Here is a 17,999-nt window from a genome sequence, read left to right as displayed (position 1 = left end):
AGGATAACTGGTTTAGATATTTATTCGGTCAAAGTCATCAAACACCCCTCACAAACTGACATAAGAACTGCAAAAAGCAATGCACCCACAACCCATTTTATATTTTTATACTGTGAAAAAAGAGTGAACTGCTATACACAAAATAATTTTTTGGCTAAAAAAGAAACATGTTGACCATCAGATTATAAAACTTAAAAAAAAATAAAACTGATCTTTAACAGTGGCATAAGATAATTTCCATATGTGATTTCCCTTGTAGGACTTTTTGTTTGCATGCTATTTGCTTAAATTGTCTGTCATGCCTTAAGAAAACATCATAAAATGTTCAGATTTTGGATTTCCTCCTACGTGCAACTGAGATCGTATTCATATTAAGAGTCACTCAGCTGACTTTGACTAATATGACATGGCACCAGGACCAGCCAGTAATTGACCAACTATAACAAACAGTTAAACAGTAAAGATTAGGCCAAACCGTTTTCCCCATCATTCTTCCAGGAGAATGCTCTGTTATATCATGAAGGCACAACACATGGAATATTCTCTGGCTATGATCTAAAAACACTTGTGATACCACAACATGAACTCAAATGAGAATTGATACAGATGCAAACTGTTATAGCTTTAAACACATTCCTTCTTTCTTTTTTTTTTATTATTGGGTTTTTTTTTTAATTTTCCACAGTTCTTTCTTTCAAATCCACTCTGGATTAATGTTGCTTACATAGCATCATCAGAAAAATGAGTTAGCTACTATTTTATAACTATTTTTTAAAAGAATCCTACTACCCTCCTTCCCCCTCTCACCCCCACCACCACCACCCAGGTAATATTTTGCATGTCCCCTGCTTTGTAAATGAAAATGAAAAAAAAACCAAAAAAAAAAAACTTACCAATCTTTAAAATCCCTTACTAGAGTCTTTACTTGGTAATATTTCAGAACAGTTTTAATTTGCAGAATGCTAGTTTGATTTCCTGCCACACTGAAATATTTTTCAAGCTTTTTAACACAAGTGTTTTAAGTTCCTTGGAACATTGTGTCAGACAGACTCCTAATATAAAAACACAATCGTTGCTAAGGAAAATAAAACAGAGACGCAACTGATAATAGGAGAAGAAGCAATAATGAAACACATTTTGTATGCTAGCATTTTAGGTGACCAATATAAGTACACAAAAATTGTTAGTAATAAGTTTGTTTTTATGTACAAGGTACTTGAACACTGATTGACTTACAAGTGTCCACTAACATTGTTAATAGCACAATAGGTTTCATGTTTCTAGGTTTAGTTGATTTGAAGTATGATGTCAAGAATAACTGTCCCAGCATACATCGACAATGACAAGAGTACAATTTTCTAATGCAATATGCTTTTTCAACTATAGCAATTCACTAAATTTTGTCTCTTCCTCTTTTTAAAATGTATCTTCTCTTGTTTGTAGCAGCAGTCCAAGAGTCCAAGAAATGTTATATATATATATATATATCTTTGTATATATATATTTATAGATATAGATATATATAAATTATATATATATAATTCAAAGTGGAGAGATCTTCATAGTCATCCATTGCTATTAATCAAAAAGTTCGCACATACTAGAAGAATTTCCCCTTATGTTGTAGGACATCACAACTTCCTTGGTGCTAACACACAGATATGCATATTTCTGCTATGTGAAGCATAGTTCTAGAGGTCTACCAGTACATAAAGCTCTCACACACAGTATTCGCAATTCTAAGTAGGCTATAGCCACTAGTCCAAAATAGCCACTTTTATAGCTGATGCTCCTTTGGACTATCAACAGCTCCAGAGACTTGTTGATAGGACTTCAAATTAGCCAAAGGAATGTCAGTCATGTGATTTCCACTGCTGAAAGGGCTCTCATTGGTTCCATACTGCTTTCGGTCACTGAATTGGTTTCTGTTGTTATCTTCTTTCCAGGTTCTTGACAATGTGTGTCCATTCACTAGTTTGTCCTTCTTAATCCATTCTTTTTGAGGTGCAAAAGTAGATAGAGGAGACTTTGGCTGTTGATATGGACCCAGACCTGGAGGCATCCAGCAGTTATCAGAGTGGCCCAAAACCAGGCATTCTTGAGTACACATCTCCGTAGCTTCAGCTAATCCTCTAGGACCAAGAGGCCCATCTGCAAAGCACATAGAAAAATAAAGAAAGAATATGAGACTTCAATTAGTATTATCATAGAAATTGCTTGTCTAGATATTTCTGATTCTTTGCAATTTGAAAACATTTTACATATATGCTTATCTAAGCTTCATAGTACTAAACTGTACAGCTACAGTTAGGTTAAATTTCATATTTACTCATGAATTAATATTCATTTTGTTAATGTTATAGAATTGAAAGAAATGAACATTCAATGTGAAGGTAACAATGCAGTATTATTCAGACTGTTACATTTCTGCCATAATACAAAAATGCAGTTTTCAAATTGCTGGCATTGATGAAAAGTCTGCAGGCATTTTTTTTCCTGCGTGATTTGTACCAGTTTTCAAAGGAAAAATATGTGCATACTTTCCCTATGAAGGCTGTCCCAGGGAAAAAAAAATGTCTGCAAAAAAACCCCTCATTTTCCACGGGTAGAAAATAATACCAGTAGAATTGAAAATAAGGTCTATGGACGTTATTTTCCTCCACTGGCCTAAACATGTCATCAGGATTGTCTCCTCTTTATGTGGGTAAACATCTATGCATTGTGTTATAACAAGTATACTTTTACCCACATAGAGGAAGGGCAATTTTCATACATTCCTTGTACTCAGTTAAATCTGGGTTTTTCCTGGGTGGTTTATGAAGATAGTGCTCCCTATATAGATATCAGTTGCTCTTAAGAACCCAAAATAATACATTGTCATGCTTTACCATTCTGAGAAAGCAATATTGTGCTTCTTATCTTAGGCAGTTGCATTCCTTTTGCAGCCCTTCATTACTTCTTAATAAACAATTAAGGTTAGATTAAACATATTGAGATTGATAATCAGCGCCACTTAGCTGGATATGATCTTTATTTCATATAGGAACACCGGTATATAAAAATCTAAAAATAAATAAATAAATAAATATGCAAGGATGTATCCAGCTAAATGGTGGTGGCTGAATATTTGGCTGCATTTAGTGGTTGCCACTAAGTACTTATCTGGCTAAGTTGTGGGAGGGAAATGGGCTTTTCAGCGAGGAGCAACTTATCTGGCAAACTTTGGGGGTCATTTATTAAAGGCTTATCGCATGCGATACAGCCATATTGCATGCGATACAGCCATATCGCGTGCATTAAGACTATCACAAGCAAAAAGGCCCTTTTTGCGTGCGATAGCATGTAAATTAGATTGGGGGTGGAGTCATGGTGAGGAGGGGCAGAGTCATGGCGGGGAGGGGGCAGAGTCAGCGGTGTCTTCACTGCCGGTGTTAATGTTACTAACATTATCGTCGGCAGTAGCGTGCCGAATAGCACCATCTTTCACGGTGACGCTATTCGGTGTGAAAGCCAGCAGCCGGCGCACTGCGACTGTCAAAATCGTACCGCTGTGGTGTGAAGGCTGCAGGCTTTCATAGGGCCCCCCCCTTCACCCCCTGCCCCCCCCACCCCCGTTTTCGCAGGATTCAGCATTCTGCGATGAATGATGAATCCAGGCCTTAGCCTAAGTACTGATTTTTAAACATAGTTGTGGATAAGTTGGAGCTGCTCAATTGAAGGTCTAATGTTACCTGGATAAGACTTATCTAGTTAACCAGTGATTTATTTGGGGATATTCAACAACATAGTCTTATCCGGCTAACTGACAGGGTTATTCATCAAATTGTGATAATGCCCTAAAGCACACGATAACTACCACATTTCAATTTGAACATATAAATTAGGGAAAGGGAAGGGGTTTGAGTGGGGTTTAGAGAAATTAGGGGCCTGTAGCACTGCAGGCGATAGTGTATCACACATTATCATCTGCGGTAGTGCCAGAAATAGCTACAGCTATGTCATTGGTGTTATGGAGGCGATAGTGTGCAGCATGGCCGCAACCACCCTATAATGTTACGCGGATGTTCATTATAGTATTTTCCCTACCAGATAGAGCAAAATGCATGAAAGACAGAGTGCTGCAAACAGTGACTGGCACACAGAAATTGAACACTATGAAATCTTTTAAGATCAGCAAAATTATTATATGAATGGCACTTTGGCCTGCCGAATTCTAGTAGCCATATTTTTCTTGGAGAAAAGATTTATTGTATGCTGTGATACAATTTTTTAGATGCGTAAAATCACAAATGAGGGGACTTATAGACTCATAACATATATAATTCTTTATAAAAATATATATACAAATATTTATACATACAATACAAAACTAGTAATGCAAAATATATCATGTGACATATATCATATACTAACATAGGAGGTACAATGTTAAAATGTATCTTTGCAAAGCATATTACAACAACCTTAGATAAATATATATCCAATCATACTCAAATACATACTCATCACTCATACAGACTCACATCACCCATACCTGGTGCAGTTATAATGAAATCACTATATCATGATACCATTTCCTCCAGTCATCAACATATAAATACATAAATGGTAATCCCGCTTCCAATGAAACTATCCCATGAAGTTTCTATGATACAATTTCACTTTATATTTCACTCTTCAATCCTTTGTATCATTATACCCTGCCCTGAACATTGGAAGGGTGGGTAACAAAACTTTAAATAAATACATAAATAACCATAGATGTCTAAATTTAGGAGATTGGCTATTTTAAATATTGGTTCTCGAGTTCTGAATTGGAATGAATCGAAAAGAAGCCATCAATTCATCTCAAAACCATTTTTTTAAACAGTCTCTCTTTAACAATATATTTTCTCCAAAAAAATGATTTCTATTCTGGGAACTATGAGAGAACTGTGGGCGACACAAGGAATCCAAAAAACAAACTCGTTGCTGTAAAGAAACCTTACTCTATTAGAATATTGAGTTGACCACTGTCCAAATGCTTCTAACTTAATAGGAAATGGATCTTATGAAATAGTTGAGGGTTATAGTATATACTCCCTGCCTCTACCTTAACCAGCCACATATATGAATGACATCTAATGCTGAATGACTATTCTCCCAGATGGTACTGACAGCTCCCCCAAAAGGACTATTGTCTTATATGGGCATCCAAATCCCAAATATCTATGGACTGGATTTAACATATACTAGGGATGTGCATTCGTTTCATCCATTTCATCCGTTTCCTATACAAGCATGTAATATGAAACGTATGAAACATATGAAATGAATGCACATCTAATTGGCATGTAATAGGAAACATATGAAACAAATTAAACAAATGAAACAAATGCACATCCCTAACATATACCAATATATTTGCCCAAGAAAATCTTCTTTCTTAATTTCTGCAGAACAGGAACACTCAAAGGAGAAATAGCATTCATTGTATGCTCACAGGAAGACATCCATGACCCTTAAACATACCTAGGGGCTCATTAGCCATCAATACCCATGTAGATGAAGGGCAATATAAAAACTCTGCTCTCTCTCAGACTCCTCAGTAGAAGATGATTCTGAAGAATCAGAAGAATTGCATATTTCCAAGAACCCATAACCCATATACTTGCACTTCTCTTTATCCAGATATTCCACAATTCATTGGAAAATTCCTCAAAATATTTTCATATTCTTCAGGGCTGTGTAAATTTCTCTCCCTGACATTTCTCCACCCTCACTGCACTATAGTTTTCAGAGCTTCCTCTTAAGCTTCTAATTTCTTAACTCTAGTAGAAAATAATGACGACTGAAAAGCATAATGGCAGAGACATATTTCAGGAGGTATCTTTCTTGACTTTTGCCTATAAGAACCAATGTGTAGTCAACTTGAGCCTGATTCCTGGAACGTCTTGATGATTGCACCTGGCTCCTACATTTCTTAGGAGAAGAACCCTGAAGCAATATTCAAAGGATCATTACTGTGCATAAAGGGGTAGATTTTAAAATCTTGCGTGCTTGCGTCCATGTGTGCATACTACCCGGCACGCATACATGGACACGCGATTTTATAACATGCACGCGCCAGTGCACACATGTTATAAAATCAGGTGTCGGCGCACACAAGGGGGTGCACATTTATGCAACCTGCACGCGCCGACGCCTGCAGCCTTCCCCAGTTCCCTCCCAGTCCACTCCAATTTATGGTGGAGCTCCCGGTCACCTTCTCCAGACCTGTCCAGTTCATCCGAGAAACTGCCGGGCCTAAGTTCATTAGGGGTCCTGAACTTGGGCACTTCTTCACTGGTCCCCCAGTTATCTCTACCAGTTACCTTAACATGGGATTCTCGTTCCTTCCCTGTCCTTGCTCTGATAGACTCCAGAGCAGGGGAAACTTTATTCTCAAGGACCTAGTTCAACTCCTGGGTATTTCTACCCCTCTCCTGGAAACTTCCTTATGTATTGCCTCCATTATATTGAGCTGTTGCCAAGCCGAATCTCCTTGGTGACCGAGCCAGTCCATCTTCTCACTGGTGCTCTCCATGAAGAAGGGGTGGAACTCCTCATCTTTGAAAAATCTATTCATCTGGTGGTTCTAGGATTACCTTGGCTTCAGCGTCACTCCCCCCAGTTTGATTGGGAAACTCTTCAGCTCACAGAGTGAAGCCCAGCTTGTCATCATACCTGTCTGAAAAAGATGGTACCACCCCCTATGGTTTCTCTTGCAACTACTACCTCTGGCATCCCGGCTCCATACGCAGATTTTGAGGATCTATTCTCGAAGCAGAAGGTGATATTCGTCTGCCTCTCCATAAGTTTGATTGCCCTATCAAACTCCTACCTGGTACAACTCCCCCTTGAGGCCAGACCTACCCATTGTCACAGCCTGAGGCCTGTGCCATGACAAAATATATCCGAGAGAATCGGGTAAAAGAGTTCATTCAACCTTTGACTTCTCCTGCCGAAGCAGGATTTTTTCTTTGTCACGAAGCCTGAACACCATAACTCACAAAGACAAGTATCCTCTACCTTTGATCTCCAAGTTGTTCAATCACCTTCAAGGGGCTTCCAACTTTACTAAGATGGACTTACAAGGAGCCTATACCCTGGTGCATATACGCCCCGAGGACATCTGGAAAACAGCTTTTAATACTAAGGATGGGCATTACGAATACCTGGTAATGCCTTTCGGCCTTTGTAATGCTCCTGCTGTATTTCAGCGAATGATAATGAACTATTCCGGGACCTCCTGTATGTCAAAATTGTCGCATACCTAGACAACATATTTGTCTTTTCCAAGGACTTAGCTACCCACCGTGTTGATGTTTGCACAGTCCTCCAATGTCTTCATTAGAACCATCTCTTTGCCAAGTTGAACAAATGTCTCTTTGAACAATCCATTCTACCCTTCTTAGGATATATCATTTTACAGCAAGGAATACAAGAATGGCCCCAGCCAGTGGGCCTTTGGGCACTACAGTGATTCCTATGAATCACAAATTATTTTCAACATTTCATCACTATTTACTCGACACTGGCAGCTCCTCTCACGGCTATGACCCAGAAAGGCAGTGACACCTGGAACTAGTCCCCGAGACCCTCACTGCTTTCCAACATCTTAAAGATGCCTTCCTCGTTGGACCTTGTTTATGAAACCCGGACCCAAATTGCCCCTTCATAGTCGAAGCAGTTGCCTCTGCAATAGGGGCTGGGGTGGTCTTGAGCCAGCACTCAACGCAGGAATCCCTAACTCCTTGTTCCTTTTTCTCCTGCAAGTTCTCCCCCGCAGAACAGAAGTATAGTATCAGCGATTTGGAGTTACTAGCAGTCAAGTTTGCACTGGAGGAGTGGCTAGAGGTTACCCAACAGAAGATGACAATTTTTACAGACCACAGAAACCTTTAACACCTGAGTTATACCTAGTGCCTTAATGCTCGCCAGGCACACTGGATGTTATTCTTTTCCAGGTTCAACTTCGAACTCCGGTATCGCTCTGTGGAGAAAAACCTCCAGGCAGATGCCCTGTCTCGCTCCTTTGAACCCGAAGATGTTCCCAAAGAACCCAGTCATATCATTGATCCTGCAAGTATCGGCTTATCAGCTACCTTCCTAATACTGGCCGGGAAAACTGTTGTTCCTCGCCAGCTTTGTGAGAGAGTTCGCTGTTGGGCACATGATTTGAAGTTCGCTGGTCACCCAGGATGGGCGAAAACTCTCTCCCTTCTCCAGCAATTCTTCTGGTGGCCTACCATGGTCACCAACATCAAAGCCTGTGTTGACTCCTGCAACACGTATGCCCAGCGGAAGCCCCCAGTGAGTCAAACTTGGGGCCTTCTCCAACCACTTCCTGCTCCAGAGGAGCCATGGACACACCTCTCCACAGATTTCATTGTGGATTTGCCTCTGTTAAAAGGAAATACAGTCATTTGGGTCATCATCAATAGGTTCTCCAAAATGGTCCATTTTGTTCCACTACCTGGCCTGCCTTCAGCTCCAGAACTAGCTCATCCCTTTTTTCTTCACGTGTTCCACCTGAATGGCCTACCCAAGGATATAGCTTCGGACAAAGGTCCTCCGTTCATCGGTCGCTATTGGCGTGCCCTGTGCAGTAAGTTCGGTATTAACAACAGCCTCACTTCTGCTTACCACCCACAGGCCAGCGGTCAAGCTGAACGAATGAACCGCACCCTAAAAGCCTTCTTATGTGCCTACATCAATGATCTGCATGACAACTGGGCAGAACTTCTCCCATGGGCGGAGTATTCCCACAACTCCCACATCGCTGCTGCTACTGGGGTATCGCCATTCACCAGTGCCTATGGCAGACAAACCTCTGTTTGTGTCAGGCACGGCTCGGGCTAAGAAATCCACGGATGCCCATCGACATCCTACTCCTGAATTTCAACCTGGACAGAAGATCTGGCTGAGTACACAATACATTCGCCTCAAAGTACTTTCCCAAAGATTTGCACCTAGATACATTGGACCTCTTCCGGTCATCCATCGTATTGTACCAGTCACTTATCAGCTCCGATTACCACCGACACGGCATCCATAACACGTTCCATGTGTCCTTGTTGAAACTGGTAATCTTCTCTTGGCCTTCCCGCAATGCTTCTGAACCATCTCATCTGGTCGCTGAGTCTGATACTACCTACAAGGTCTGAGAAGTCCTTGACATCCACCGTAGGGGCCGTTGATGGGAGTACCTCCTCTCGTGGGAGGACTACTGCCCAGAAGAAATGTCTTGAGAGCCAGTGTACAACATCCTGGACAAAAGCCTCCTCCTACAGTTTCATCGTGCTCATCTTGGCAAAGCCAGACCTCCAAGAGGGGGGCGTAATGGAGGGAGTACCGTTGCATGTGCCAGCCACAGCAGGCCCCTGGCCGGGCCCATTTACCCCAATTTGCCTGCTCCAGCACCTGGTTCTGCCTCTCTTGCAGCTGTGGGCAGCTGCCTTTGTGTTCAGGACTCTCCCCTTGCTCCCAGCTCCTCCGTGGATGTCTCAGCTCTGTGGTAGGCCTCCCCGTGTGGTTTGCAGGGAGATGCTTCCGTCTCGTGCCGTGCCCCTCCCTAGGCACGTGCACACACATCAGCTCTGCTTTTAAAGGGGGCCACGGTGGTAAACCACCCCAAGGCCCCGGATGATGACATCACTGGATCCCGGTACTTAAGGCTGGGCCCAGCCAGTGCTTCCTTGCCTTGACAACAGGTCTCCACATTTGTCATGTGCTTAGTTTCTCATTCCTGCATTTTCTCCGTATTCCTGTTTCCTGGTTTGTTCCCACTTCATCTGTGTTCCTGTTCCTGATCCTGGTATCCGTTCCTGTTCCTGTGTTCAGTGTCTACCGTTTCGTCTGACTACTCTACTGATACCTGGCTTGACCTCTGCTTCATCTGATCATGCTACTGATTGATACCTGGCTTTGATCTCTGCTTCATCTGACCTCGCTACTGATTGATACCTGGCTTTGACCTCTGCTTCATCTGACCACGCTACTGCTTGCTATCTGGCTTGATCTTCACTATGTCTGACTTAGCTCATGCCCATCTCCTGCTTTGACCTTTGCCTTGCCTGACTATTCTCTATCTAACTCCTGGTTTGATCCGTGCTAGTATCGCCACTCTTCCTTGCCTGCTGCCTGCCTGACTTCAGCCTGCACTATGATGCTCCCATTGAACCTATTCTGGACTTGGCCTCTCAGGCTTCAGCCTGTTCTTACTCGGGCACCTTCTGTCTGTCTTCTGTTCTCATTGACACCCGGGTCTATGGGACGCCGCCTCGTCCAGACCAGGTCACCTACTTCTATCACTGCTACTGGCCCCTGGCTGACTTCCTTGTTGTCCCTAAGAAGACCTTGAACAGAGGCCCACCTACGTCCAGCTGGCCCTGGTACCCAAGGGCTCAAGCTGCGAGGAATGAGGGCTGGTATTGGCGAAGCTCCAGCTAGTCTCCGTCAATCAGCCAGCTCCACCTGCCGATATTGGGGACCCGTAGGGCTTGTCCTGCGGGTAGCGTCAACCCCACCTCGGCCCAAGGGGCCACCTCTTGAGCAACACTAAAGACATGTGGAAATAGGATATGAACATTTTTTAAGTTGATCCAAACTCTTGAGAAGCTTTATCAGGGGATAGAATAAGGTGACCCCCCCCTCCCCCACTTTTAACTTATGGAATTTAGCATACTGTTTAGATGTAGTTATTTGGATTACAATAGAAATATGACCAAAAAGAACAATCTGTTTGCACAGTAGCCTCTAATGTAATGAATACCTGTGATTATTGTGGCAGGATCTGCAAGTCTAAAAGAAGATTTTATAGCTATAAGAGAATATGTACTATCAATTAGCCTAACAGCTGCAATATAACGACTGTCATTAATGGATAAATGGGTTCCAATGGAGATTAGAAGTCATAGTTCAACAGCACAGAGGCAAAAGTATAAATCTCCTTCTGCTATTCACTGCACGTCCTTGAGTAAGCAGCTTAAAATCAAAATTGCATTCTCAGGTTCAAATGATTTAATTTTTATCACATTGCGCACTATATTGCTACACTATAAATCTTTGTTTCTCAAGTCAATCCTGGATTACCTACTCGTCAGACTGATTTTCAGGATATCTATAATGAATATATATGGGATAGGTTTGCATGCACGGCCTTCTTTACTTAAAAGGATATTCATTAAGAATATCCTAAAAACTAGACTGGCTAAGGAGTACTCCAGGACCTGCTTGAGAAACACAGCTATAAATGATACATATTATGCATTGCAAATTTCATAAAAGTTTGTACCCTATGAAGGAACATTTCATTTTCATTTTTTTTTCATTTTTATTAAAATTAATTGATTGCCTATCACAAAAAAGGTCTAGGCGATTCACAATAAAACATATACAATGTATTATTGAAACATACAACATAAAAAAGACATACCATACATATCATGGAAATAATGGTTTTAAAGACATTTGTCAATAGCTAATAGCATTAGTCATATTCACCTATTACAAAAATCCATAATTAATCTTCTGAACAAAAATCATAGACATCCTAATGGAGAAGAATTAAGTTCAGTGCACATGTAGTTATTTTTTTAAGACATATCAAAGGCACGATGAAACAGAACATGCTGAGAAACACCCCCCCCAGAACAGTGTAAAAGACTGGTCCCAGCTGTCTCTTGTCCTGATCCAACTTAAGACAGAGCCTTATGAATACTGGATGGCTCCCAGAGGAGGATAAAACATAGCCTAAGAGGGGAGCAATGAGGAGGCCTGGGTAACCAAAGATTTGTGAGTAAAGAAGGGAAGCAGCCTTGAGTCTGAAACGCTTCAATGTTTTCTGACTAAGAATGGTTGTGAATGCTGAATATTGAATCACTGTAAATAAAGAGCACTGAGAAAAGCCTTGACCACTCACACGTTTGTGCCACATATCCCAAGTACTATACACAGATGAATTATTTATTTGGTACTAAAAGAAATAATCTCTACGTAACTCTCCAAGCTACCACAAAAGACATAAAGAGATCTACACACTAAGACTTGCACTAAGGGTCGGTAACTTTCAAAATGGCCCATGGGTGCAGATTTGCATGCATACATTGGCCTGCACCCAAGGATGTGGCCATTTTACAACATACGTGCATATGTGGCCACATACACGTGTGCCAAATTTTAAATGGGCGCACGCATGTGTGTGCAAATCCCACATCTATATTGCAAATCGGGAGATTTTAAAAGGGGTGCATGCCGACTCCATACCCAGTTTTACTGGGTATGGAGTCGGCCATCTTTAAAGCACCATCTTTAAAGCGCCATCTTTAAAGATGGCGCCGGCCATGTGACAGGGCCATGCCATGTGACAGGGGCCGGCCAATGGCATGGATACCCTGTCACATGGTAAGGGCACAGGGCCATCGGCGCCATTTTTATTAGTGGCAGCTGATGGCCCGAGAGTGGGAGATCGCTCCCCGTGCCCCCACTGGACCACCAGGTAATTTTAAAAGGTTTTGGGGGGAGGTTGCGAGGGTGGGGGAGGCTAAGGGGGTCAATTTAAAGGGTCGGGTGGGTTTTTTTTTTATTGGGCCATCGGCGCCATTTTTTTACTGGCAGCCAAAATGGCGCCGATGGCCCGAGAGCGGGAGATTGCGCCGGGACCCCCCCACTGGACCACCAGGTAATTTAAAACATTTTGGGGGGTTCGGGAGGGTGGGGGATTCGTTTTAAAGGGTCGGGGTGGGTTTAGGGGTTGTTTTGGTGTGCCGGTTTTCCCGCCCTCCCCCTCCCCCGATTTACGATTTTTCACGATAAATCGGGGGAATTTCTATTGTATCGCGAATCTAATGATTTTTGACGATTTAAAAAATATCTGACGATTTTTTTAAATCGTCAAAAAACGATTCACATCCCTAGTGCAAACCCAACTTCTTTGCCCATCATCTAATTAATGTGCACTAAGAACTTTTAAAATTCACTTCTAAATTTTTACATGCACACTAAATAATTACCTAATGTACAATATACTAATTTATGTTAGCACACATGATAAACATTAGCCAAGAGTGTGGTTATTAGCATACATGCTAACCCTAAATGCAAGATCATTTATACGCTAACAGCATATGTGCACTAAATATCATATATTAAAAATGAGTTTGTTGATTTCTGCCTTCTTCTTGGCTCTGCTTCCTTGCTTAGAAAGTGTAGAAAATATACTTGGCATATGGGACTACTTGTCAATGCTGAGCAGGAGAAGCAGGAGATGAGGTGAAAGAAGAAGAGAGGAATAAAAAGAGAATAGTGTCTCGGGTGCTCTAGGAAGATAGGACAGAGGAGGAGGAGGAGGAGGATGTGAGTGTTGGGTTGCTGCTGGAAGAATTATAGACAAGTTGGACAAAGTGCTGCAGAGTTAGGGATATGACCATGCTAACAAATGTTTCACTTCACACAATAAGATCTCTACTATGATCTTTGGGAGACATTGCACTAGAAAAACAATGGGGGTCAATTTTAAGACCCACATACACATGTCCATGTGTGCATGGTTCCCAGCATGTGCACATAGACGTGCCAATTTTATAACATATGGGGCAGATCTTAAAACCTTCGCATGGGCGTAGATTTGTTCGTGCAACCCGGCGCAAACAAATCTGCCCAAGGCAAGCGTAACTTGTGTGCACCGGATGACTGCCAGCGCTCCATGCTCCGGCACAGGCCGCTGTGTCGGAGCACTCGGCCCCACCCTCAGACCATCATCACGCCCACGGCCATGCCCCTGGACTGCGGCCATGCCCCCGGACCACTCCTTTCTCGAAGCCCGGGACATGCACGCACCACTGAGCCTATGCAAGATAGGCTCAGCGCGTGCAGGGGCAGCTTGGGGCAGCTTTTCGGGGGTTACGTGCGTATGTTACGCGTGTAACCCTTTGAAAATCTGCCCCTATGTGTGCCAGCACGTGCATGTTATAAAATCCAATGGCCACGTGCACATGCACACGGGATTTTAAAATCCACGTGCACATGTAGGGGCGGCCCGTGAATCATGTGCTTGGGGGGAGGCGATTTTAAAATCTATGTGCGGCGACACAATCAGCCGGTCCCCAGTTCCCTCCCAGTCTGCTCTAATTAAGGAGCGGACTGGGGAGAACTTATCTAACCCTAACCTTACCCTTCCTATTTTATCCCCTCTCCTCCCCAACCCCTAACCTAACCCTGCCTAGTTGCCAGCATGCACGTCCCTTGGACAGCGGCTAATAGTGCTATCCTAGTATGCCCCCACCCCTCCTCTCCCCACCCAGAAATAGATTTGGTAAAGAAGAGTGTCAGATGCTAGCTGCCTTTGAATAACACACAGGAGTATCACTCAGAGCTATCGATGTTTTGAAAAGGAAATCTGAGTAAAGTTTGACAAAATGCAGGCTTCCTGCAGGAAGACAGAAGGTTGCAGTGTCTGTTTTATTAACTTCACAGCATTATTTGGGCAAATCTACAGCAGACCATTTGTCTTGAAGACTGTGGGTTCCATCAGAGAAAATGTTGTTCTTTTCAGTGCTGTGCACTGACATGTCAATGGCACTGGTTCAATCCCAGTATCTGGTCTTCCAATCCCTGGGTTGGCTGGAGATGTAGAGGCAGCATTCACAGCCCCCAAGGAAGGAGGGAGTCATGGCCATCACTCAAGGGTGACATGTAATGGTCAAATTCAGGGACCATGATAGCAGATTTATGGAAGGATCCCTGATACATGAGCTGTAGCCCAGGAACAACATTACTATTATTTATCAGGTTTTATATACCGTCATTCAAATTCATCATCATAAATCCATCATAACGGTTTACAAATATGAAGGTTACAATGTTAAGGGATAAACAGAGTTTCAAAAAGGTTCAAATTGTTGTTAAACATAGGGGAATCAAATGTTAGTTATTTACTGTTCTGTTTTACGATTAACTTCTTAGTTATAGTCTGTAGTTGTGATAAGTTCATTAATTCATTTAATCTTCAGGTTGAAGTGGAGGGTGAAGTTGTTGTGTTGTGCATTGGATGAGTTGGTATGCTTTGTTGAACAACCATGTTTTTAGCTCTTTTTTGAATGTTTTTAGGTTTTCTTGAGTTCTAAGTTCAGTTGGTAGGGAGTTCCACAGTTTTGGGCTACCTAGAGATATTGCTCTCTTTTGGGTTGAGGTGAGTTGATTGGAACGCATAGGAGGTGTTTTGAGAAGTCCCTTGTTTGCTGATCTGAGGTTTCTGTTTGGGGTATGTAGTTTTATAGAGGGGCTTAGCCAATTTTCTTGTTTTTCATATATAATTTTATGAAGGATGGATAGTACTTTGTATTCAATTCTGAATCTTATTGGTAACCAGTGTAGTGAAATAAGTATTGGGGTGATATGGCCGTGCTTTTTGGATCCAGTGAGGATTCCTGCAGCTGCATTCTGTAGGATCTGTAGTAGGCGAATGGTGTTTAGAGGTAAGTTGAAAAGGAGTGAGTTTATCATTAATTATATTAATTAATTATAAATCAATTATATATTATCTATAATTCTATAATACATATATTAATTAATTAATTTATAATTAATCGAATGATTAACTTGCCACTATTAACTGATAAAGTTCATTAGGTAGAATGGGAGGGGGGAGGCTACAGAACAGGGGGTATTCCCCAAGTAGTCACATTTTAGAGAAATTGCTGAATCAAAAAAAAAAAGGAGACCATGAAGCACATTGAACATATGCTATAAATGGTTTCGGGACATTTGTGCTATTCTAAACAAAGCTGTGGGATGGCATTTTATTTCAAAGAGTTCAAACCTTGTGCTGATATATTATGTATAATACAGTTTGACAAATAGATATTACCCATGTACCTTTATTTTTTTAATGTAATTTTTATTGTTTATTCATTTCCATCAATGAGAAAACAAGATTAATGTAATACAAAGAAAGAAACAAAATAATAGTGATTCTCAAACAGATGGAGAAGGTACAGAGATGGGCGACCAAAATGATAAAGGGGATGGAACAGCTCTCCTATGAGGAAATACCAAAGAGGTTAGGACTTTTCAGCTTGAAGAAGAGATGGCTGAAGGGGGGATATGATAGAGGTGTTTAAAATCATGAGAGGTCTAGAATGGGTTAATGTGAATCAGTCACTTACTCTTTCGCATAATAGAAAGACTAGGGGGCACTCCATGAAGTTAGCATGTGGCACATTTAAAACTAATTGGAGAAAGTTCTTTTTCACTGATCGCACAATTAAACTCTGGAATTTGTTGCCAGAGGTTGTGGTTAATGCAGTTAGTTTAGCTGTGTTTAAAAAAGGATTGAATACGTTCTTGGAGGAGAAGTCCATTACCTGCTATTAATTAATTTGACTTAGAAAATAGCCACTGCTATTACTAGCAACAGTAGCATGAAATAGACTTAGTTTTTGGGTACTTGCCAGGTTCTTATGGCCTGGATTGGCCACTGTTGGAAACAGGATGCTGGGCTTGATGGACCCTTGGTCTGACCCAGTATGGCATGTTCTTATGCTCTTATGTTCTTAGATGCTAAAAATGGCATCATAGCCCCCCAAAAAAGGGGGGTTCATATTTTTCAAGGAAAAAAAAAACTCATAATGTTAAGAAAACATACATTAAATATCAAGGATTACCCTATACTTTATCCCACAGATTTATCATTTAGGATGGTCTTGAGATGCAAAGGATCAGTGAAAACAAAGATATTCTTATGAAAGGTGAAAAGGCACTTACAAGGATATTTAAAGAAAAAGATTCCACCTAAATTAATAATTCTCTATTTTAACTGTAAGAATTGATTCCTACAATACTGCAGCCCAAGACACATCTGGAAATACATATATCTGGTATCCACAAAACAATGTATCTTTGTATTGAAAACTTGGAGCACCAGGTTCTTGTCCTGTTCTAATGAAAAGGAAACCACCAAAGTAGCTCTTAAAGAAATATTATCTATAAAAAACTCCAAGAAATCAGATAGTGCAGGACCCTCCAAACAATGAGAGTCTGATGCACCTTCTTCAGGAGCCATCACTCTCCTAGACTTGGATAAATAATAGATATTAAGTAGAACAGGACATTTCTCTATAGGAATATGCAGGATTTGTGTAACATATTTCTTAAACATCTCATGTGCAGATAATAGCCTAATCATAGGGAAATTTAAGAAACTCAAGTTTTTCTCCCTAAACTGATTTTCTATATTTTACAATCAAGAATGTAAGACCAAATTGTCCTTAATGTGAGCTGATCCAGAGTCTTATAAGGAGTATAACTGGATGTTTATTTTAATTAAAGATTCATCTACATTATGTTGTTCAGACAGGAATCCTGTTCCTGTAATTTACGCCTGCTGTCTTTAGTTACTTGATTTAGTTGCTGGATGGAATTAAGAGTCTTATCTACTTTAGTTACCACCCACCAAAAATCCAACATTAGAAAGTTTGTTTCTATCATCTGGTATACTAGGAAGAGCCAATACAGATGGTAAAGGGGCTTTTATTTGTTGGAAATCATACCCACTTCCTTGCAATGAGGTATTCAAAACACCTTCCTTAACTGATGTTGATCTCAGAGCTGGATCAAAACCAGATTCAAAAACAAAAGATAGAGGAAAAATCCCCACAAGAATGAATCTTGAAATCACCCAGAGCATTCAAAGGAAAGACTTTTCCTGGTGGACTGGGGCAAACAGGTGGAGCAGTGACTAAGATTGGCTGGGGGGGGGGGGGGGTGGTGGTTGTAAACTCATACCTGGATTCAAAGAGGCATCCAACTCTAAGGACACCTCTTTGTTTCTGTTCATGTTGGTATTCACAGGCACCTGTTGAATGTGATGGTCCATAGGTCCTTGAACAGTAGCGGGAGAGAATATCAATAATTTTCCCTTCTGTTTACTTCCCATCTAAAGTCCAAAAGAGCTTAAAATTAAAAAGGAACAAAGGATC

The 17,999-nt window shown here is 41.3% G+C and overlaps 1 protein-coding gene across 1 annotated transcript in view; it reads right to left on the bottom strand.

Moving 5' to 3' along the window:
• Positions 1-606: 606 nt before the first annotated feature.
• Positions 607-17,999, bottom strand: part of PCDH9 (protocadherin 9) — a gene marked incomplete in the record, with an annotated part of 2,477,617 nt that continues 2,460,224 nt past the window's right edge. The window contains 1 exon segment of the mRNA XM_029603002.1: positions 607-2,151. Within this exon segment, the coding sequence (XP_029458862.1) occupies positions 1,778-2,151 (374 nt within the window).

Source organism: Rhinatrema bivittatum, chromosome 5, assembly GCF_901001135.1.
Source record: "Rhinatrema bivittatum chromosome 5, aRhiBiv1.1, whole genome shotgun sequence".
Lineage (NCBI taxonomy): Eukaryota > Metazoa > Chordata > Amphibia > Gymnophiona > Rhinatrematidae > Rhinatrema > Rhinatrema bivittatum.
Note: the sequence above shows the minus strand (reverse complement) of the source record. Positions and strands in the feature narration are given on the sequence as shown.